The sequence below is a fragment of the Strix uralensis genome, chromosome 6 (assembly GCF_047716275.1).
Source record: "Strix uralensis isolate ZFMK-TIS-50842 chromosome 6, bStrUra1, whole genome shotgun sequence".
Taxonomy (NCBI): domain Eukaryota; kingdom Metazoa; phylum Chordata; class Aves; order Strigiformes; family Strigidae; genus Strix; species Strix uralensis.
In genome coordinates this window covers 13,712,865-13,737,151 of record NC_133977.1, presented here as the reverse complement: position 1 = coordinate 13,737,151, position 24,287 = coordinate 13,712,865, and the positions used below count along the sequence as shown (strand labels likewise).

Below are 24,287 nucleotides of genomic sequence, written 5' to 3'. Positions count from 1 at the left end.
AGTGTAGAACCAGCATTTTCTGTTTTGAGAGATGTATGAATTTGAAGTCTGACTTCAACATGCTCTTTACTTCTGAAAGAAGAAATACAACTTCACTTCAGCACACCTGGTAGCAGAGAGGGGAGAGCACCGAACCTTCTCTTAGAAGCATGCAGTTGCCTGCACTCTTGGACGACATGAAAAATGAGAATAACTTGCCAAAATATAGCGGTATGGATAAAGAAACAGTTTAATTTTATCCTTTTTTTTTTTTTACAATATAATTCAAGACAGTCTCAGTTTCCCTATTATGTAGAGTCTAAATTAAACCTGTTAATATTTATTAGACAAATCAATGGTTTGCTTAGGCTAACTGAAGTTTTACGGTACCATTCAGGCACATGTGTGTACACAGTACTCATGTAAACAATAGCAAGGGAAAATACAAGCAGTGTTTCACTTAGGCCTTATATAAAATCAGCTTAGTATAGCAAGTCAACTTTACAGTGCAAACCTGAATGAGAATAAACAGGATTAAAACTTCCCGAGTTTTGTTTTGAAGTGAAACTTTTAAAGCATAAGAGGAAGAAAAGAGGTTTAAAATTATAATGCAGTCCTGAGCACCACATCATTTTCTTTAATTTTGCAGAGGAAATGCAGTTAGCAACACCACTGACACGTTTTTGCCTGTCTCAGTCACCGTGGCCCATAGAAGCATGCAGAGTGACTGTACAGAAGAACCACACCATGGATGGTCCTACAGCAGCCTGTAACAGAACTAAACACATTTTACAACCTCCAGAATACACCCCTCCTACCTGCAGTACAAATGTCAAGATACCTCTCGAAATCAAGTAACCTGGTCCATACAATGCAAGTTAGAGCTAAGTGTATAGACAGTAACTGAAGCTGCTTTCGCTCAGATAACATCTCATGCAATTACCCTGCTGACAATTAAATACAGTGATAAACATGAGGCAGAAAGAGCTGCTGAAGAACACAGCTGCTGAAGTACCTAAGCTCGGTCTCTCTATTTTCTCATTGTTTACATTCCCTTTACATCCAGGTGGTACAGTTGCTTGAGGTGTGCTTGATTCATATAAAGAAAAATAGAATTTAAGGCATGTTTAGTATATTATGAAAAAAGACTTATTAAAAATAAGTGGACTCCCTTCTTTCCAAGTAAGTATAATGTAGAAAACAAAGTGTAGATTACAGAAAGTAGCTGAGTTAGCCCATTCTGACCTGCTTAAAGAAATAAAAAGAGGGCCCCTGGCAACCTCAGAGAGGAACAACCAGCTAACTTCTTAAACAGCTAAGCAAAATTAATTTAACATAAGAACACTGCTAGTGCTTTTAGACCCTGCATTCATGTACGTTTAGCAGTATGTCTGCTATATTCATCTCTAAAACATTTAATTCTATCATTCTAGACATAACACAGTTAAGCAGCACTCATGGAAATTGTCAGTTATTGCAAATCTGCAAACACAACTTGAAATAAACATAAGGGAACAGAAGCATGAATCCAAATCTTTCTGTCAAAGCATATAATTCAGGTGAATGAAGAAAACAAAGTAACATGTTGAAAACACGATAAACTTTTGCAAAGAATCAGGTTCAATATTTCAGGTACTTAGACTGTTTTTACTAGGAATACAAGCAAAGACCATGCTAGTGTGTTATGTAGTGTAACATGAATATTTATGAGGTATAATCTGTAAGCAGTTGCCATAAATATGCACAGGTAGAAGCCATTGACTTTTCTGCCACAGTTGTTCTTTAGAGAAGTTGTGGACTGGAGCAGAGCAGAAGCCTGCCTTAACAGGACAGAACCTCTCCCCTGCTGTACACAAACCTCCACGGTTAACAAAAAACCAAGTCCAGAAAGTAGGTTAGATGTGTATCAAGAATATATATGTTCAATAGCATAGTGAAATTGTCCTTTTGGTATTATTCATACTATAGATCCTATTAGTATTTGGATATACACATACAAGCAATATGCACATCCAAAAGTAAATCTTCAAAGCCATCTTAAAAAAATAAAAGCTAAATTAGGAATAAGCTACACTGCAGGAAGCCTCCCGCAGAATTATATATTTAAGGTGATAATCTTTGAACTAAGACTTAATATAGCTACTGCATTAAAAAATGGCTTACTGTGAAATCTTAATCTCACTTTTTTCCCACCCAATCAGACACATCTTCAGGATTGTGATTCAATGATTGTTTAGCAGCAATTTTAGAGAACTGTAAATTCTTTTATTAACAGGCATTATAAACAGATACTACTTTTATTTAAAAACCATGAGTGCCACACTGATGAATATACAGCTCATGAATAACTTAAAGTATTTCCCATATTAAAAGGCAATGCACACAGCATACAAAAAGTATACTAAACAAAGCTATGAGGATACGTGATTGAAGTGTCTAAAATGATATATACAGTACATCATTAATGTTTTGTTTATATTCAGTACAGGCTTCTGTACTGCCATTCCCATCATGCCTCACTCTCCCCTGACACTGAATTTTGCACTTCTTCTTCCAAAATTGGTACAATCAGGTTATCCTTAGACATCAGGTTATACTTCATCACAAACTTAGTGAACCGGTGACACAAGAAAGTTTCATTCTGGAGATGAAAAAAGGGGAAAAAAACAATGTATGTAGAAGGAATATTTTAAACAATTGAGAAGAACATACTAAAAGAAACTGCTTATATGTAATTGCCTCATTAGATCTACAAGCCTTAGAAAGAAATAGTAATGCTTAATTGGTAAATTTATATTACTTCTTTTAAATCTTTCCTTTACTGCTTGCTTATAGTTACTGCAATTAACAACACACTCTACTGGAGCTCAGGCTTAAGTCCCAGCACTTACACAAGAATATGTTCAAATACCAATGCAGTCCTGATCCACGCTCCAGAAGAGATTTTTAAGGTATTATGAAACTTCTACACACACTATCCCCAACACAACAGGGCACAACCACTCCACAGCTGCTCCAGCAACCCTAAGCAGGATTTGGTACAGGTCTCCTTTTACATCCAGCCATACCCCTTTATCTCCTTTCTATCTGTTAATGTCTTCTTTTTCATTTAGAAAAAAAAAAGGTGGAAGTTACTGGAGGTGCACAAGCTGCCACCAATTACTGTTTCTTTGCAGTTTTACAATTAGAATTCCTTAACTGCTGTGTAACAGGTACAAACAGGAAACATAGACATAAGCAGTACTAACTGTACCAAGTGCTTGAATACATTCAAGAGTCTTTAAAACAAGATGTTTGTGCAAAACCTCAAATTCTGACCTTTTTTCCAAATAAGGGAAATCATAACTGGGTGAAGTAATTATATAAATTAATTTTCATTTATGTATAACATAGCATTTCAGTTCTAAAACTGTAATCTACTATAATCAGTACTTCACTTGAATGCAGATCTTCTGGCAGGACTAAAATAAAACATGTAATACAATTGCATCTCAGCTATAACTTCAGTAAATGCCCTTCTTTCAAGATGTAATTTGATACTACTTACTTCATATTCATCAAATATCTGCCGGTGATGAAAATAAGCATGTGAAAATATTCTGTAAATCCTTCGGCACACTGATCCTAATTTGGCTACAGAGGATTCCTTTATGCTAACCCTGTAAGCAGAAAGGTTACAGAAACAGGTCTACCAAAATGACTACCGAGAGAGATGTTGACATGAATTCATACTATATAAATTACGTATGAAATTTAGACTTAAACATTGCAAATATATGTGTCTGCAATTGATTATTTTTGGAAGGAAAATAAAAATGTTGATGCATATTCCACATTTAAAAATTGTACTCTCACTACAAAAAAAGTTTTGCCTGTAGCTAAACGTCATCAGTTATTCTGGTAAGGGATGGATTTCTGGTTTCTAGCATTGATGGGCAAAGGGAAAAAGACTTCCAGTTGTACCTCCTTGCCAATACCAGATTCCTAAAGAAGCACAATTTTGCCTTCTCCAGTTAGGTTCCCGTGATTCAACGTGTGGGCTGCCCCTTCAGTACACTCGGTCTCTGTCTTCTGTGGTCACTGATGTCCCCCAGTAGATGGGTGTTGGCTTCTGGAGGCTTTCAGGGCCGTAGCATTTAAGTCCTTTGAGTCACTGCATCTCTGTAAAGGCCATCCTGTTGTTTAGGTGGCACTACTCCAGTGGAAGCCCCGTAACACCAACTGGTATTAGTAAAACAGTTTCCACCTAAAAAGCACCCCTCAGCTCCAGTAAATGGCAAACTATTTGAATAGGCAGGAATTCTTCCTTGGCTTAAAAGTGGCAGTAGGCCTACCAACAAGTGACACAATGCAGGACTTCTGATATTTTCAGAAATAGACCATGAAAAACGTGTTATGCCTCTCAATGTGCTTTGTAAGTGTTTAGGTGCCACCTACTCCCTCCCTCCTCCCAAGAGAAAGCATTTTTACCTGCTGGGGAAATATTTATTGCTATTCAGAAGACATGCAGCTCCATCAAGTGTGTGTCTGGTGTAGTCTATAGCAGGACACTACAAAAACAGTAAGTGAGCACATGTATGAGTGCATGCACGACATTGGCATGTAACTTGTTTAAAAAGAAACATTTAAATTATGTTTCCCGATGCTTTCAACTTCACTGGTCATTTTTATTCCCAGGAGATTCACATAGCTTCTCTGAAGATCTACATTTCCTCTTTAAGTAAGCCATTTCTTTTCTCTGTTTCACAACCCATGTAAGTTATTTCAAGAAAAAAGTTACTATGGAAATGTGATTATGCACGAGTAGTGAATTTTATGCATCTCCTTAAGTAAAGCTGGATAATAAGAATACATACTGGAAGTACACTGAAAGGAAAGATGGTTGTTACCTCACAGTTCACTTATTTCCCACATAGTCAAGCTGTCAGACTCTTTATTTTACAGCCTAAATTAATACCTTATCAAAAAAAAAAAAACAACCAAAACAAAACCCAAACCTGCACCCAAGTATATCAATGCTTTTGACCTTAGCAAAGAAAACCAAGATCATTAGTGTAGCTAATGGGATGGCTCCTACTACTGGAGTGCTGGAATGGAAGGAGACAGGCTCTTGAGGAAGGACAGGCAGGGGAGATGATGGGGGGGATCATCCTCTATGTCAGTGACCAGCTGGAGTGCACAGAGACATGCCTGGGGATGGATGAGGAGCCAACCAAGAGCTTATGGGTCAGGATTAAAGGGAAGGCAGGGACAGGAGATGCTACAGTGGGGTCTGCTACAGGCCACCCAACCAGGAAGACCGAGCGGGTGAGGCCCTCTAGAGACAGGTAGGAACAGCCTCATGTTCACAAGCCCTGGTCCTCTGGGAGACTTCAACCACCGATATCTTCTAGAGTGCATAAGCAATCCAGGAGGTTCCTGGAACACGTTGATGGTAACTTCCTTCTCCAAGTGACAGAGGACCCAACAAGGAGAGGTGCTGTGCTTGTTCTCACCAACAGGGAGGTGCTGGCGGGGAGTGTGAAGCTCAAGGGCAGGCTGGGCTGCAGTGACCACAAAATGGTGGAGTTCAAGATCCTTAGGGCAGTGAGGAGGGCACTCAGCAAACTCACTACTCTGGACTACAGAAGAGCAGACTCTGGCCTCTTCAGGGATCTGCTTGGCAGAGTAACATGGGATAAACACCTGGATAAAGGGGCCCAGGAACACTGGTTAATATTCAACAATCACCTCCTCCAAGCTCAGGAGCGATGCATCCCAACAAAAAGGAAGTCAGGAGGCCTTCAGGGATGAACAAGGAGCTCCTGGACAAGCTCACACATAAAAAGGAAGCCTACAGAGGGTGGAAGCAAGGACTGATAGCCTGCGAGGATACAGAGAAACTGTCTGGGTAGCCAGGGATCAGGTTAGGAAGGCCAAAGCCCTGATAGAATTAAATCTGACCAGGGTCATCAAGGGCAAAAAGAAAAGCTTCTATAGGTACGTTGGTGATAATGGGAAGACTAGGGAAAATGTGGGCCCTCTCCAGAAGGACACGGGAGACTGATTACCTGGGATATGGAGAAGGCTGATGTACTCAATGACTTTTTTGCCTCAGTCTTCACCGGCAAGGGCTCCAGCCACACTGTCCAAGACACAGAAGGCAAAGGCAGGGACTGGAAGGAGAAACTGTCTACTGTAGAAGATCAGGTTTGAGACCATCTAAGGAACTGAAGGTGCACAGGTCCATGGGACCTGATGAGATGCATCTGTGGGTCCTGGGGAAACTGGTGGATGAAGTGGCTAAGCCACTATCCATATTTGAGAAGTTGTGGCAGTCCAGTGAAGTTCCCGCTGACTGGAAAAGGGGAAACATAATCCCATTTTTAAAAAGGGAAAAAAGGAAGACCTGGGGAACTACAGGCCAGTCAGTGTCACCTCTGTGCCCAGCAAGATCATGGAGCAGATCCTCCTGGAAGATGTGCTAGGGGACATGGAAAATAAAGAGGTGATTGGAGACACCCAACATGGCTTCACTAAGGGCAAACTGTACCTGACAAAGTTGGTGGCCTTCTACAATGGGGTTACAGTGCTGGTGGCTAAGGGAAGATCAACTGAAGTAATCTACCTGGGCTTGTGCAAAGCATTTGACACTGTCCTGCATGACGTCCTTGTCTCTAAATTGGAGAGACATGGATTTGATGGATGGACCACTCAGTGGATAAGGAACGGGCTGGATGGTCGCACTCAAAATGTTGTGGTCAACAGCTCAATGTCCAAGTGGAGAGCAGTGACGAGTGGCGTCCTCAGGTCAGTGTTGGGACCGGTGCTGTTTAACATCTTTGTTGGCGACACGGACAGTAGGATCGAGTGCACCCTCAGCAAGTTCACCAACAACCCCAAGCTGTGTGGTGCGGTCAGCACGCTGGAGGGAAGGGATGTGCCATCCAGAGGGACCTGGACAGGCTGGAGAGGTGGGACCAGGCAAACCTCATGAAGTTCAACAAGGCCAAGTGCAAGGTCCTGCACATGGGTCGGGGCAATCCCAAGCACAAAGACAGGCTGGGTGAAGATTGGATTGAGAGCAGCTCTGAGGAGAAGGACTTGGGGGTGTTAGTGGATGGAAAAGTGACTATGACCCAACAATGTGCACTCGCAGCCCAGAAAGCCAACCGTGTCCTGGGCTGCATGAAGAGAAGTGTGGCCAGCAGGTCGAGGGAGGGGATTTTCCCCCTCTACTCTGCTCTCGTGATACCCCATCTGCAATGCTGTGTCCAGCTCCGGGGCCCCCAACACAAGAAGGACTTAGACCTGTTGGAGTGGGTCCAGAGGAGGCCACGAAGATCATCAGGGGGCTGGAGCACCTCCCCTGTGAGGACAGGCTGAGAGAGTTGGGGTTGTTCAGTCCGGAGAAGAGAAGGCTCCAGGGAGACCTTATAGCGGCCTTCCAGTGCTTAAAGGGGCTACAGGAAAGATGGGCAGGGACTCTGCTTCAGGGGGTGTAGGCATAGGATGAGGGGTTTTACTGTGAGGGCGGTGAGACACTGGAACTGGTTGCCCAGAGAAGCTGTGGCTGCCCCCTCCCTGGCAGCGTTCAAGGCCAGGTTGGACGGGGCTTTGAGCAACCTGGTCTAGTGGAAGGTGTCCCTGCCCATGGCAGGGGGGTTGGAACTGGATGGTCTTTAAGGTACCTTCCAACCCAAAACATCCTATGATTCTAGCTAAGTGTATAACAAGCCAAACCTTCGCTCTGCAATCAGGTACCTGTAGAAGAAAGGGAAGAAAGTAAAGATGAACTGAGACAGGCTGCGAGAGCAGGAACACGTGTCCGTTTTGCCATTCCCCAGTTTGAGGAAAAAGATTTCTCAGTAGTACATTTCGGTCAGTAGTTCAAGGTTGCATCACTCGCTATCTGACCATTAGTTGATAGATATTATCAACATGGAAAAAGGTAGATGAATGATGCGTGTTCAGAGATAAAAAGCAGCCTGAAATTTTCCAGTCTAGCTGAGTAAAATAGACTTACTGCATGCTAATATACGGACTGGGGATGAGAGTTAAAGGAGGGAGTGGGAAAGAAGTTGGCCTCCAGAGCTAAATCAAGGCATCTCAGGAAATTAAAAAAAAAAACAATAAAAAGCTTACAGGACAAAAAGGATAAGGTTAAGAAGAATCAATACCTTATTCTGGAAGGTGAAACACAAAGATAAATATGACAGAGTGCACTATCACCATAACCAATAGCAACAGAAAAAGACCTTCTGAAGACAAAAATAAAAAAAAATAAAAATATGTATCAAGTGGTTCAATAGAAGAGCTGAACAAAGTTTAAAGTAATTGGACACTCAGGGAGACAAGCTACTGCCATGCTGATAACCCACTCGACATAAAGTATTCTTATGACTCCACTACCTTTTAGGAACAGCTTCCCTAAGAACGTGCACAGGCAGTCACTTGCAGTGCGTCAGGGTTACATGCCTAGTGCTATGGATCAAGGCCAAAGTTTGAAGAGGACAGCCTATTCCCAGCATGTGCTCTTCTTTCAATTAAACAAAGACCTTTATCCACCGTGTTTCAGGCTGTCTCAACACAAATTAAGAGAGAAGAGGGGTATGTGCAAAGTCTCTAATACTGCTGTAAAAAGCAGTTCCTTCTTACCTCATCCCGTTCTTTTGTAAACCACTACACAATAGGAAAGAGGGAAACCTCAAGTGATATTCTTAACCCACACAAGCTCTCAGTTTGAGTAAGAAGCCAGCTATAATGGTCTCCCCATGAACATATGAACTGTGAAAGAAAATCCTACATCAATGGGGTCAGTTTTCCAAAATACCATACCTCTTTGGGAGTTTTATGAGCTGCACAAAGAAAAATCCATTGTTCAGTAGCTGTCATCTGAGTACATGTGTCTGGGTGACATTCACTCTGTTAAAACAATTGTTCAGTTATGAAAACCGCCCAACAGCAAAAATGAGCTGATCTTTTCAAACCACTTTCTTGCCCCATCCCCCCTCAAAAAGGGTTTTTTACCAGAAGTCTTTAAAACCCTAAAAACCCCTGACTTCAAACCGCTGCTTAAGTCTATGTGTATAAATTTAGAAGAAATCTCTGCAAATTCTGCATCTTACAATACAAAAAAAGTCTCCTCCCTGATACAATAATAAAAATATCAAGAAAAGAATTACCTGAAGCTTGACAGCTAGTCCATTGAGCTCAAGGCAGAATTGTCTAAAAATGTGAACACAGCAGCATCAAAATCAACAATTTGTTTACCCACTGGAAACATCTAATTAAAAACAAGGTTATACATTCTGATCTTCTTCACAGATCTCTTTAACATTTTTGGAAATTATTCTTGTAAAGTGGAAAAAATACATCTGAACATGAAAAAAATCATACTTCAGGAATACCATCAAATAATTTCAGCTGATATCACACCTCCAAAGGCAACAGGCTAGGAATTAACACACTATACAAGGACCTACAAGTTGAGAGAAATAGAATTCACACCAGCATTTTTTTTACTCAGCAACACAATTATATCTTAATTCTTACCTGACAGTAGAGGTCGAACTTAGCCAATAATTAGTGGAAGTGTTTAAGATACCAACTTTGTTTTGAAAGAAAGTGCTATTTCACAAATACAGATTAAAAAAATTAAAGAATGCTTCAAGAAAACTGATTTCTTAAGAGTGTAAGTTTTGAATTCATATAGCTGGATCATTCCATCCTTCTAAGATATACTTCCTTCAGATCAGTTAACTAGCTGAAGACCCACCACAGATCATTAACAGAGTGGGACAGAATTCTAGAAATACTGCTTTCACTAGAATGTACCTGAGAGTGCATTCTTTAACATCAGAGAATTCACCCCTCCATCTTACAAGACAAGTCTGAATAAATTTTCAAAAAGAGACAATATTTAGTGACAAGTCACTTCTATGAATCTACAATGATTTTTGGTGTACATGAAAGGACAGGGGAAATTCTTAAAATGTGTCTTTTGCAATTGTGTGTTGTGGTGGTTTAGCCCCTGCCGGGGTCTGAGACCACGCGGCCGCTCCCCTCCCCCACAAAGGGAGTGAAATACAAAGCCCCAAGACTGAAATAAGGAAAGGTTTAATACAACAATGCAATAGCAACACAACCAACAACAACAATAACAATAACAGTAATAGTGATAGCAGTGAACAGAGCAAAATAGCTACCAAATACAGCAGTTTGAAGCACGATGTACAAAACCACGAGTGCACCGCGCTCCCGCCAGGAAAATGTGACCTGCCAGGATGTGACGTCAGCATGGTATCTGAATAACCCGGCTAGAGCTCCCCCCCACTGCTGGGGAAACTTAACCCTATCCTGGTTAAACCAGGACATGTGTATACACTTCTTCCTCTTGTGAGGATTCCCTGTGTCTATTACTATTCCAGACCAGAGGAGAAAAAAAGAAAACGGGAGGCAAAAGTTCAGGATATATACATCTACATGCAGCTTAGATCTATTCTTATTCCTGAAAGTATATTTGATAAAATTAGAAGACACACTTATAACAAAAAAAAAAAAAATCAGGACACCAGGATACTAAAGTAATGCCAGGAAAAAAGGATTACTACATATGTATTAACAGGGTGTAAACCTACACTACAACTGAAAAATACTTTCAGGCACAAATTACCTAGGCTGAACATACTGATTATACTGCATAAAACAAATCAAGAGAAGGACAAAAAGTTATGAGTTTCCTTACAGCTACAAAAAGAACTGTAAGACAGAGGTACTCTTGCTTTCCCAGCTAAAGCCTGTTTTCCTGCAAGTTTCAGAAGAAGCCCTGGGAGCATCTAGAAATCCCTTTTTCCAATTAGTAGAGATGAAGAAGTGACGATAGTAGGAGAAAGTGCTATGGAAATTTGTGACTACATTTTCATATTCAAAACATGCTAGTACAACTTTTGAAGAGAGGTACAAACATTTTCTTGAAACACATCAAAAACACTAGATCAGAGTGCATCATAAATCTTTAGAAAGAATAAGGAATTCAGAAAATAATTAATACCAAAGTATAAACATATTTAATAGTAGAAGTATCAAGTTTCATTTAAGTTACTTTTGATCTGTCATATTCAAAAAGACTCACTACCACTATCAATGAACAACACTTGGAATCAGCACACTATACTGACAAAAGATGGATTCTTACCTTAAATGTTCATACTTCCACACACCTTCATCCTGGCCTTCAGGAGGTTCAAGGATCTTATCAATGTTGGAACAGTCTGCCCTTATGTTTTGCTGAATATACTAGGAGAGGGGGAAAAAAGTAAATCTGGATCTTCTTGTAGTTATCGTAGGACAGTGTATTTAGGACATTACATCTCTGAGGGACTTACTTTTGAGTAAGTCACTTGAGAAGTGACTGACAGACTACAAAGTTAAAGAGTAGACAGACAGGGTAAGAAAATTGGTATAAAAAAGGCCAGTCTGAAAAATACCTTTCCTCAATTAGAAAAGGTAAAAGAATGGGTAAATTTTACAGCTTTTTTACAACATCCATCTCAAAACAAAAGAACCCTGCAGGAAAACCCACCATTTTCTTAAATCTATTTTGTTTAAACCACACATGGGAATTCTAGTTATTTCTGCATACATGATTAATAATTACAGTTTTTTTAATATATGTAGGGTGCTTATGAAATTCGCTCCTGTGCAGCAACATTCTAAGCAGATAAATAGCATGCCCTGTTCCTTATTTTTTCACCAAAATACAAAACTCAGGAAACTGAACTTATGAACAACATTTCACATTAAGTAAGAATACCTGCTGAACAGCTAAGGTACTATCCATTTCTTCAAAGGATTCATCAGGCCAATTGTAGAAATCCTGTTAAAAAAAGTTTAAACCAGTTTAATGAAAACAGAGGGGGAGGAAGAAAAGCACACAACCTACAATAAGCTCGAACATGCAGGAAAATAGATATAGTTTATACAATTCCAGGAAGCTACATCTTAACCGAAGCAGCACACAGTCTTGGCAAGAACAGGGTGAAATGGGACTTATGCTCCTGATGTTACAATAGTAGAACATCTCCAAATCAAAGTTCTGTGTGACTTGGCATACTATAAACATCGTCTCTCCCCCACATCTTGCTGTAACACCTATATAGCCTGCACTTTTTAAATTAAATATTTTCATACAGTGCCCATTTCACGTATTAACCATGTAAGAATGGGGAAGAGGTCTGTAGAGAGTAGCATTATACGATGGCTATAAAACCAAAACTGCCAGTATGTTCTAGTAGGAACACACCACTGAAAACATCTTCTCTAAACTGAGATAACGCAGTGTTATCTCAGTCCCTAACTTGGAACTACATTCTCTCGGTATGGTCAGTATGCTGCACAACCGGATGGCTACCAGCTCTGCTAACCCGCCGTGTTTAATATCAGTATTGATAAAACCCTCCTGAAGTTTCACCTCAGATCCAGCTGTATGTCAGTGTTCTGCAGCAATTCACACCTGTTGCAACTGTGATCATCCCAGACATATGCATTTTCTTACTTCGCATTTTTCACATCTAAAATTTAGTGCTACTCCCTCTTATTATCCAGAGATACCGCACATCAGCCTCCCATAGCTGTCCTAGTAGACGCAATGACTCAATGAAAATGTTCCCACTGTGAAGCTTAGCAATCTGTTCTTGGGAGAATACAGTCATCTCCAGAGAAAATATCTAGAGTGAATATCCAGTGTTGAAACATCATTAGGTAATTGTATTTACATACTGAATAGCTATACCACAGTGTCAACCAAAATTAAAACTTAAATACAGCCACAAAAAAACCATGATCGCATCACTATACACAAAATTCTTCAACCTACATGAACTTTATAATATACTTTTGTCATATTTTACCCCAAATTTACTGAGCAGAAGGCACAAAACATTCCATTTCCTTCATAGATTAAACACGTATAGAATGATTTACAGGGTTGTGTAACAATTTTACCTCTGTACATTATGACAAAAAATAGGAGGAGAAAAGAGATGCATTTTTCCTTCAACATTGTGTCATACACTGCTCTGTTTCTGACTGTGAGCTCTCCTCACAAAAGCAGAGTAAAAAAGTCTTGCATAAAGGCCTCACAGAAGATTACATCTCTGAAATAATCTAAAAAAATGTCGCTTGCATGTTTGAGATGCACCTTTTCAAGATGACCTTGAGAGACCTGAAATAAATCAGTTCCATTTCGATTAAGAGAAACAATCTGACAGCGGCGCCGGGTCTCTTCGCGAGGCGACGTGAGGGAAGGATGACTTGTCTCGGGACGCACAGGCCGGGTATCGCCCGCCTGACGATGCCGAGCTCCCAGCCCAAGTCCGGCCGTATGAGCCCTCAGCGACCTCACTCAGCCGATGACGTATTTAGTATTTTAACAGCAACAACAGTGATACATTGACAGCACTGAAACGCCAGCCCTGCCTGAAGAAAGCCTACGATCTGGGGAGCAGCGCTTCGCCTCAGCCCGTACCGGGTGATTTCACAAGCGCCGGCAGCGCTGCCGCCGCCCCCGGGCCCCGGCGGGCACGGCCGATGACAGCCGCCGCGCTCCGGGACGCGGGCTGGACGCCACAGGACTTTCGCTCCCCAACTGGAGCCCGCAGACCCCCGGGCAGCGCGGCGCTGACCCGCCGGAAAGCCGCCAAGCCCCGCGGGGAAGGCAGGCGCCACGGCCCACGGCCCGCGCCCCCCTCCCCGGCCGGGTCTCGCCCAGGCCGCGGCCCGGCTGCGGGGAACAAAGCGATCCCGCGGCGCTGGGCCCGCCGCCGCAGCCTGCCCGCCCCGGCGGCCCGGCGGGCAGCGCTGGGCCCCGGTAGGCCCGCAGAGGCCCGCGGCGACGCCCCGACGGCCGACCGGGCCCGGCGCCTCGGCGGCGGCGCTGCCCGTCCCCACGCGCGCCGGCAGCGGCGCTGGCTCACCTGGGCCTTGGTGCCCGGCCTGTTCCGCCTCAGCACTGCCGTCCCCTCCGCCATGACCATAGTGACAGCGGCGCCAGGACCCGGATGCGGCAGCGGCGGGCGGGGCGGCGGGCGAGGGGGAGGAACGGGCGCTGCGGCTGCCGCGGCCCCCGCGGAGGGCGGGCGGGCGGGGAGGGGCGGAGCAGCCCGCGCGCGAGCAACGGCCGCCGCGCGGCGGGGAGCGGGAACAGCCGCGTGGCGCGGCGCTTCTCGCGAGAGCGGCCGGGAGGCGACGGGCGGCGGCCCTGAGGGGCGGCGGGAGGCGAGGCGGGCTGCGGCCCTGTTCTTTCCTCTTCCCCTCTCCGCCCCGCCGCGGCCGCGGGACGTGCTGTGCCTTCCCCTGGCCGCGGGGGTGCGCGGAAGAGCCGTCCCCCGCGCGGGCCGCGGCCGCTTCCCCGGCTCTCGGGCCTCTCTGTGGGGCAGCGCCGTGTGGGCACCCGCGGGGCTTCTTCGGCAGCAGGGCTTTCTGTGAGCCTTGGGCTCGTGAGGGACAGCAGCCCCCGCGCACGCCCCCCGCAGATGAGGACGTTTTAATGGTGGTTCCTGCCGCTTTCTGTCGCTCGGTGCCCGCCTGAGGAAGCACAAGCTGCGCGGTGAGGCCGGTTTCACGACGACAGGGCTGTAGCGGCGAGCAGGGCTGTTGGTTTTGTGAGATGAAGTCTCCGGAGATTAACGAGCTGACTGTTTGTTGAGATAATGCGTTCTTCAGATTTCGTCCCGCTTCATCAGTTCCCCTCTGTCAGCATCTGACCGTGCGTGCTCTCCCGCAAGGTCAGTCCTCACTTGCCCTAGACAAGTCTCTGTACAACACAACGGAGTCTGTGAAATTTTGTACAATATAAACCCTAAGGGTGTGAATTTTTTAAAATTCCTGTCTTAAAGATACATAGTTGTTAATACTAAGAATAATGAATTAAAAAAACCACAACAGTGATTTGAAGCAAAGCACTTCAAAACAAAACAGGTATGAAGCCTTCCTAGGTCTTCGAAGGCAGGATTGACAGACTTGGGAGTTTGGTGTGCAGAGGTCACAGGCTGCTGTGCTGATGGAAAATTGAATTAACTGCTGTTTTAAGGTTTACTAGGTCGGGTGTTACATGTATTGACTGTTTTGGGGAAGAAAACATAAAAAAGGCATATAGTTAGCATATAGTCAGCTGATAAATAGGTCCCTGTTAAAGGCAGGTAGACATTCTGGAAGACTAGAGTGGCTCATATTATTTCTGCAGGATAAGCGAGCAGAAAGTTATTTGGAAGCTGCTCTGTTTCTAAGGAATAGAGAGTAGGAAGGAATACAAAATAGGTCAATAAAGGTGGATTGCTTCTGTCTGTGAGCAAGAATGATGAGACCTCAAGGTAGAGACAAGATACTCCCCCTTATACAATCAATAAATAAATGGTTGCAGTTGTGTGTTGTTTCCTGAAAAATGGAGAACGCTGGTGCCTGATGCTGCCCCTACTTCTACTGCATTAGAGAGTGAATGCTTGCTGGGGGGCTGTATGTGTCCCCAGTTCATGTGCTCTAAATAACACGTGCTTCCCCATGTTAAAACCTCATCCTTCTACCCAGTGAGAGCTAAGAGTATGTGAAACATTTCTGGATTGAAAACATTGAAAAATCTTTATTTAGGTTTTCCCATTGGAATGCACAGTGCATTTTGAATACTTATGTTGCTTGGGCAATGCCATGACCAGGATCCTGCCTTGTTCTGGAGGCCAGGTTAGAGCTGAACTCTGGGCAGTGTGTGAACGACGAGAAATAGCTGACAGGGTGATCTCCTGCCCCGGTGGGTGCACCCAGCTAAGCAGCCGTTTACAGCGACAGCAATGGCAGCTCCGTTCGCGTTACACTGTAACTCAGAGGTGCCGTTCCTAACTTTAGGCACTGGAATTCAGTTTCCATTAGTTACTTTTTCACTCCCGGTCAGCATTCCTGCCCCAGAGATGTTAGCTCTTTGAGTCACATGGTGAAACTCAGCACTTCTTATCAGTTTGTGTAAGAAACCATGGAAATGTTAGGAGAAATTAGTGCATTAGAATGAAGGGTACAAATGTCCTATTACCTCATTAGATCAGCTGTAATCCAACATTAATTTTTATGAGATTGATATTATAATCAGCCAGTCCCAAAATAAAAGCAATTCTAACTGTTTAAGTACTTTAAAATTCAGCAGCTTGTTTGGAGGTTTTTTAGTTTGGGTTGTTTTTTGTTTTCTTTTTCTATCATCATATTCAAGGTTTAACTGATATCTAAAGCACAGAAGAGTTGCAGATTTGACATTTCCGTTTGTCCCTGACTTTTATTTCATGGACATCTTGCTTCTAAAATGGAAAAAAATTGGGCTGTGAAGAAATACCTTTCAGAGAGAAATATGTATCTGTTCATATCAATCTGCAACTGGCTCATGGGTTTGCAGAAAAAGGAAAGAAATCTGCGGTGTTTCTTCATGAAGACGTTAAAGTCTGTAGGTCTCTCGTGTTGCCCCTTGATGATTAACTCTGTATTCCTGGAAGCTGCTCATTATTTTTGTTTTATTGGATTTCAAGTTGGTTTTAAACAAAATCTGAACATCAGCAATTTCACTTTTTGGTTTTCACCTGGTCCTCATTGCCTTATGACCTTCAAGAGTGAAAAATGGAATATTTGGCCAAAATCTTATTGACTATTCCTGTGCTGTTAGGGACCTGGCCTTCCTTTCTTCTCTGCTGGTGTGTAAAAGATTCATCCTTTTCTTACTATGGCAGGATAAAAGAACCAGGATGATAAAGGTTTTCTGAAAGCAGTATAACTGCTGCTAATGGAAGCTGTTCTGAAATGTTAAGAGAGGAAAGTAGCAAAAGTAGATGGAGTCCATCTTGTTCCTTATGATTCAGACAGTCTAAGGAAAGGCTGGGGAGGACTGTATCACTCCCCAAAAAGCAGGTAGGGCAATACGTAACATTTTTGCCAAAACTGAAGCTTTGAAATAGTCTAGAAAACAGTGGAACAAGGAAGTGTGAATTCCTACAGGAATGACACAGCAAAGGAAGAGCATTTGTAAATGATTCTGTCCTCCTCTACAGAACCTAAGGGATATAGAATTTGGCATGCTGTCATGAACTAAGAAACAGGAACCGCAGACGGATCACCTTGGCTATGTAATAGTTACCTTGTCCTTGCTTGCAGCGATAGCCTCATGGTGCAAGAATAAAGTGTTCTCTGTCCATCAATGCAGCAGATGTTCAAGGGTGTCCTCCCTTTGATTAGGCCTAGGAATGCTTCCCCTCCCCATCCATAAATTACTTCTTCCCATGAAAGTTTTCAGGAAAATGTGACTTTTGTTTTCAGTCAGTTCTGTAAACACTAGCAGATACAGCCACGCTAAATATTTTATTAAATAAGCATGATAGCAGGCTGCTGAAAATCTGCTGGGGCTGAAAGCGTGGGTCGGAGGTAGAGTTGGGGAGAGACAAACTTGTGTGGTGCACGCTGGGCAGCATCGCAGCGTGAGTGCAGCGTGATCCTGCTGGGGAGCGGGCTGGTACGGCGGCGCTGCCTTGGCCGAGGAGGGCAGCGCCTGGGGAGGGAGGTGAGCACTGCCAGTAGTCAGGGGGCATGTGCTACCTCTGCGTCACCTGCCCTCAGATCCCACCCCACGGGTTGTAGTGGCTCCGCACAAACAAGAACCGTAAACATCGTGAAGTCATTTGCTGAGTGGGGATCCTGTGGAATTCACGTCTCTAAAAGATGTTATGGAAAGAAATGCTGAAATGTTAGGCCTAAACGTTTCTGTCAGGAGTCCATTCCTTCTGCATCTTTTTCTCATTGAGATGGGGTCTGGTTTCTGTAAGTAGTTTGTAAATACATTAACTACCTTCCTCTCTTTGGTATGTGACTACACCACAATAGCTACCTTATCATGGAAGATAAAGGTGTCCTTGCTCTGGGGGAAGATAATGCTTCTCAGTGAGTTTTGTGTTTTATTACACAATCAATGGTCTTTCAAGATACTTGTAGTGTGATAATCTTAAGTTTCAGCTGTAAAGTGCGCTGTTGTAACTACCGAAGTTAAAACTGCAGTAGGGCAGATTTCAAGAAGTAGGCCTTTTATACTAAAACGTATTTCCAATTTAGCATCTTCCCTGCTAGCACATAGTTCAGTGGATGTTTAACTACCTGAACGGTGTAACTTTTGCCTGGTTTGCCTACAGCTCCAAAGTAGGTAGGTGGTAACCAGCCAACAAGCAGCACACACAACTACAGGGAGCAAAGGACGTTACAGCCGTGACTGTCAAACGTTGTTCCTAATGGAATAGCTGGGTGGTAACTGACACCGAGGTAAAAAGTGGCTCCAGCCCACCTCTGTGCTGAAGTTTAGCTGTTGCGGGAAGGGACCCAAAACTGCCCTGGCAGAAAATACATTGTGTTCTGGAGTGCATCAAAGCTGAAGGCCCCCACTGCAGCCACTGAAGTTCTGAAAAATATTTTTCATTGCAGTCCTTTCCCGTCATCTCTGGAATAAGGCTGATAGTGTCTCTAGCAATCTTAATTCCCTAACAGTATGAAGGGGATGAGAAAGTACCATTTAACTACTGCTAATAAAGTTTCAGTAGCAGTAAGTCATATACTGATTTATTTCACATAAGACTACATCAAAACATTTTAAGGCAGTGTGTTCTTAGGCTGCACTGAATCCACGTACACATAACAACTCTGAAAGCATTGCTAGGAACACAGTGTATAAAGGGCAACTTGCATACTCCTGCGTGAACAACCTTGAATCCTTTTCCAAGGCAAGACAGGGTGGTTAGAAACATGCAAATTTGATGGCTTCAGCCCTACTTAAGTAAATGTCTTGCTTTTAAGACTGTTACATTAGGGATAAAGGAAATACAATCTGTCAAATCAGATCTCTACTAAGTTATTGCAAAGCTGGAGATCTGGCCTGAGATAGTGCAGTAATCAGTAAAGATATTTGCTTAAAGATCAGCATCAACACCAATTCTGCCTGATTAACTACTGGAGGGAAGTTATTTGGTTTCTACTGGCAAAATTGAGTGAGAGATAGGTAAGAAAAAACATTGTAATTTTATCTGCTTCATCTACAAACTGGATGATTTTGTTCTAGCAGAGGTACGAGTAGTACCAAGCTCCTCTGAGCCTGCTGTGGGACAGGCTGGTTGGTGTCTTCCAGTGCACAAGTGTCTCAGCCAGTGCCAAGACAGAAGCTGTTAAAAACACATGTTATCTTAGGATAAAGTTCAATGTACAAGAGAGCTAGCTGGGAGTCCCCTTCATCACTGCATCTGTGTGATAGCCATTTTAAACTCATCTCCCAACTTCAGACAAGTTTAGGGAAAATAATGTACAACTAGCATTGAATTCTTTCACCCAGATTAGTTCATTACACAATTGAGACTCAGTTTCACTAAGCAATAGCAGAAACTGAGACAGAAGCAGAATAGTTTTGTAAGTTTATTGTAAAGACCTTTACAATCTCAGTACAGAGATAAGGATACAAAATGATGTTGTTTGGAATAATTAAGGCTGGTTGGTGGTCATCCGAATTTCACTGTTCAGTGGAACTCAAGCAAGAACAACTGATTTCTGACTGTACATTTTTATTTGTGTTCCATCATTACACTGGGATCACAAGTTACTTCAGAGACTCAATGCCTGCTTATTATAAAATAAAGGACATTATTTACATGATGAAAGAAAAATTTCAGCATTTTAGTGGAATGGATGACTGATACTGCGACTGAAAAGTTTAGTCCACGTACTTCCCAAGAATGTCACCATCTCTAAACAAGTAGTAGTCCTGCAAAGAAAAGAAACATTAGTAGCTGTCATACCATTTTTTCCAGTTGTTCTGCAAATAGTCTTGTTCTGACGTCAGGGCTACCATAGTCATGAAGTACAAAATTACAAGTGAGCTAACAAAGACTGTTCTACACATTGAGCTCTTGAAAAGATTTTTTTTGTTCACAAGATACTCTTTGGGAAAGCTACAAAGTTACTGGTTTTAGCAGTAGGAAGTGCAAGAACAGTCAGAAGGTAATTCTGCAAGCTTTCCCTGTCAAAAGCAAGGATACCCCCTGTAATTTCAAAGCCTTTTAGAGTTCCCTCTAATATAGGCTTGGCATATGGAGCCACTTCGTCCACCCAGCAAAGGTCAGGCCAGAGGTTTTCTCAGTTACTTCCTTTTCAGCTGGGGTGGAAGTAGCAAGTACTACAGGTAGGACAAGCTGGCTGGATTCAGCTGCTGCCATTTGAATACCAACAACTGCATTTCTTGAATGCTGCCAGCACCGTGAAGTAGCTACAGTATCGCTGGCAGTATGACATTTTGGGAACCAGCTACATCTGCATTCACAAACTTGGGAAACGTACCTTATCTTCTAGTACAATCTTAGTACCACCATATTCTGGTAGCAAAACCTTTTCGCCAACTTTTACACTCACTGGCTGAATCTCACCATTCTGAAAGAAAAAAGAAATCCTTAGTTTTCCATAGTATAGACAGATGTAATCAAATTCCTCCAAACTACAATGACCCATCCACATATAAAACATTCGGGAAATCGCAACAACTCTGTATTTTCATTGTACAGTGAAACAAGAGTATACAGGTTTACTAGGAAGAAAACCACACCAGTGAATTCTCAAGCGTAGGAGTCCTGCAACACTTAGGCAGTAGAACTGCAGTCATTTTCTGAATATAATTTAGTTTTGAGTGTAAATACAACTGTGAGGTCTTTGCTTGACATATTAGGACTTCGCTTAAGAAAAAAACCACCCCAGAAACCAGAGAAATTAAGTGACAGACCATGAAATCGCCTTCTAAAATGAAAAGAGAACATCCATTTCCATATTCTATAGCTCAGGCTAATTTCTCCAAGTGCCAGTTAAAAGTACCCTCCCATCTTTGTTACTTTGATCAACTTGTCGCTGTTGCTGGCAAATCAGTTGTTCAGAAACACCTGATAAAGTTTAATTGTATTTTTGTATTATAAGTAAAATATTAGCATGTTAGTTAAATATTAGCACCATTTCACAATTTAGCTTTAAAAATCAGATACTGACACAAACCAGCATGATTGGTATGGAGGGACTTATGGTAAAGAAAGTCTGAGTCAACATGCCCAAGTTGAAATTTAACCTGTTTTCCACTATTGCTACTAACTCACGCTACTTTGGTGGGGAAAAAACCCTGCTGACGCTGAAACCCATAGCCACTGGCATCTTTGTGAAGCAAAGACTGTCTTTTTTGATGATCCCAGATGTGTATTCAACATGCAAAATTAACAAAAAAATTATTTAACACTTATTTCTTTTGATTTCTTTTGTCCAGTAGTAAGCCTAGCCCTTACGGACAATGATATTTGCACAGCACAAGACAGTCAATGCCACATTCTGGGATTCCACCCTGCTCACAAGTCACAGAAATTCAGGCACGTAATAATTTTAACTAAGGTGGCTGCTGGTCCTTCAAGGTTTTGGCTGGGAAGTGATGAAACAAGCTATCTCCCAAAACACTGTTTATGTATTTAAAACTAAAAGAGACAAAACCAAAAAAACACCAACAAACCTAACCAAAACCACAAATGAAACGCAAAAAAGCCCCCAAACCACTACTGTTTAAAGCTGCTTATAAATACCAATAAATATTTTTTTTTAAAAGGCAAGTAAGTATCTTCCATTTACAAATGATGGAAGGAATGCTGGAATTTCATGTCAGTGTCAGACAGGAAAATTTGAGAGTTCTACCTCCTCTTTGAATCTGTACTTCCAACTTCAGTCATCACCATCATTCATTTTTGTGAGCTATCACTACATGTACACTGCCACCATCCCTTCCTTAGGATAATACTCCAGCTACCAGCACACCATTACTAATTCTACCCAAATGTAATGCTTCAGGATATTTACCTTTCCTCTGGCTCCCGATCCAACTGCCACTACTGTTGCTTGCAGCACTTTCCCTTGAGCTTTTTCTGGAATCATGATGCCTCCTTTGGTTACTGTCTCTGCTGCACATCGTTCAACCAGAACACGATCAAAGAGGGGAAGAAATTTCCTGAACGCTTTTCCTGCCTGTGGAAGTAATTGTACATTTTAACAAGAACATACAACGAAATTGCAATTAAAAAGCGTTTTTAAAAAAACTCCAAACCAAAGTGATTTCTCCTTTGAGAGAAATTAATAGTTTGAAAAAACTGCTGAGCATTTATTTGTAATAGTAGTGAACACATGCCATCTTTGATTGCATCAGAACTCGCTAAGGAGACAAGCAGATGCTGGGCAATGCCGACAGCTCAGCCACAGGAAGAGCTACCCCAGCGCAGGGAGGGGGGTGAATAAACCACCACCACACAGAGTAACTGCTGCCTCCGGCTGAAAAGCTCCGCAGACTTTTAATCCCAAACCCTGAGTTACTGTAGTTTGGTCAGCATAATTATTGATTATATAAACTGTATTTATGCAGTTCACAACCAGATTTAACGATGACTAAGGACCTCTTGGGACAGCTGCATTTTTATTCATGTAGTGGAGTCTTTTGTAGTAAACAAGCAAATGTCTAGCCGGGTACCCCCGTCAGTTTTACAGGTACTTCCAAGCCTTAGCATTTCACATAAAGATATGCAGCCACCAAAGTCTGAAGTATGAAATGAGTGCTGTGACTTGTATGGACTTCTACAACTAGGCTGCAACTTTACAGAAAACTTTAGGTTTAAGCCCGTAAAAATGGGAAAGTAGGCACACTTCTACCTTGACTGCTTCAGTGTCTGCCTCTGCTTAAGCAGAGTTAGGGCAGGTTTTTTGTTGGGGTTTTTTTGCAACTACTTACTGCTACTGGCCTGCACTTCAGGAACAGCACTCTAACTCTCAAGTACTGGATAAATGCAAGCACCAAATCCCGACGAGCAGGGGTCAGGGAGAAGGAGCTTGCTGTGACCAGAAGAGAAGATACAGCACCTTGCCACGGCACCCGGTGTCAGTGCTGAGCCAGACGGGCACCCAGAGACACTCACAGAAACAACTGGAAACAAGGCCTGGCATTCCCTGCCCTTTCCTGACACTCTGCCATATACACACACTTAAAAAAAATTACGAGCAGAGCACGAACAAAAGACAGCACATGAAAGATGCGTGTCCAATTAACGTTACTACCACAATGCTTAGAAACAACGGAGGAACAGTCTGCCGATTGTGATCAGTTTCATTCTGTAAAGATAACAGCTCCAATCTTTTTTTTTTTAAAGCGATCTTCTGTGTTTAACAGAAATAGGCGGCCAGACATACGAACAGCAGCATTTTAAGAAACGCTACCTCCTGACGTTAGTAGGATCGTTAAGTTTCGCTGCAAGAATAAGGGCAGCTCTGCCCTTACCCAATTCTCCTTCAAGGTGAGATCTCTGTAAAAAAGCTTATAAACCCCAGAGAAGGAGCGATCAAGGCCGCAGCGCGGAAGGGGTCGGCTTTACCTCCAGGCTCGGCCCGACCGCGCCGCGCGGAGCCCTGCCCGGCCCAGCGCACCGCCTGCTGCCAGGACGCTCCCGGTACCACAGGCCTGCCAGATCCAAGCGCCCGGGAAGCCCCGGGCCACCCCGGCCCCCAGCCCCGCGCCCGCCACTCTAACCGCTTCTACCCCAAGGACTGCGTGACCTTGCGGCGCTACCGCACCACCGTGGACCCTCCCCCCCGCCCCGCGGCGAGCAGCGCGCTGCTAACGCCCGCCGAATCGGCCCCCGCCGCGCCTCCGGTGCCGCTGCAACCGCTGCCACCTCCCTCCCACGGCTCAGCCCGGCCCCGCGGGCACGGCAGGCCCCACCGCTGCCGCCCTCCGGCGGCCTACGGGCTGCTCAGGGGGCCCCGGCGGCGACCCCCACCCGCGGCGGATAAGCGGGTCTAGCGCCAGGCCCTACGGGGCCCGCCCCACTCGCACTGCGGGGCAGAGCCAGCCCCGGGGCGGCGAGCGCTCACTCACCATGACGGCCGCTACGCTCCCCGCCACCGACTGTAACTGACCGGGCCGCCTCAGGCGCACGTGAAGAAAGGTCACGGCCTGCGCATGCGCGCGCGGCGCCCCGCCCCGGGACGAAGGCCGGCCCGGCCCCGGCCCGGGTCACCTTGAATTCCGCCCGTTATTTTTCGCCGCCGGGATTACGCTCCGGTTGCGGCAGCGGCGGGCACCCCGTCGGCACCCCGGAGCCCGCTGCCCAGTGCCCGCTGGCTGCCGGGGTCAGACACCCTCCCGGAAGTGAGGTCAGCTCAACTTTGACCTCCGGCGAGCATGAGCGTTCCAGAAGGTTCTGGAATTGGCGGGCCCC

At 43.8% G+C, this 24,287-nt stretch overlaps 1 protein-coding gene across 3 annotated transcripts; it reads right to left on the bottom strand.

The window, feature by feature from the left end:
* Positions 1-205: 205 nt before the first annotated feature.
* LOC141945148 (MOB-like protein phocein) lies at positions 206-24,231 on the bottom strand. 3 transcript variants are annotated; one of them, XM_074872780.1, is made up of 9 exons: positions 23,945-24,231; positions 21,886-22,050; positions 11,774-11,836; positions 11,156-11,256; positions 9,144-9,186; positions 8,797-8,883; positions 4,450-4,529; positions 3,527-3,638; positions 206-2,620 (listed from the first exon to the last, which is right to left on the bottom strand). In XM_074872780.1, exons 1-9 carry the CDS (start codon positions 23,945-23,947, stop codon positions 2,489-2,491), a joined length of 786 nt encoding a protein of 261 aa, XP_074728881.1. In that variant the 5' UTR covers positions 23,948-24,231; the 3' UTR covers positions 206-2,488. The 3 variants fall into 3 exon arrangements, with proteins under 3 accessions (XP_074728881.1, XP_074728879.1, XP_074728880.1); XM_074872778.1 differs by lacking the exons at positions 21,886-22,050; positions 23,945-24,231 and adding an exon at positions 13,935-14,101; XM_074872779.1 differs by lacking the exons at positions 206-2,620; positions 3,527-3,638; positions 4,450-4,529; ... (2 more) ...; positions 11,156-11,256; positions 11,774-11,836 and adding exons at positions 19,416-19,774; positions 20,347-20,436 and having other exon boundaries at positions 23,945-24,210.
* Positions 24,232-24,287: the final 56 nt, after the last annotated feature.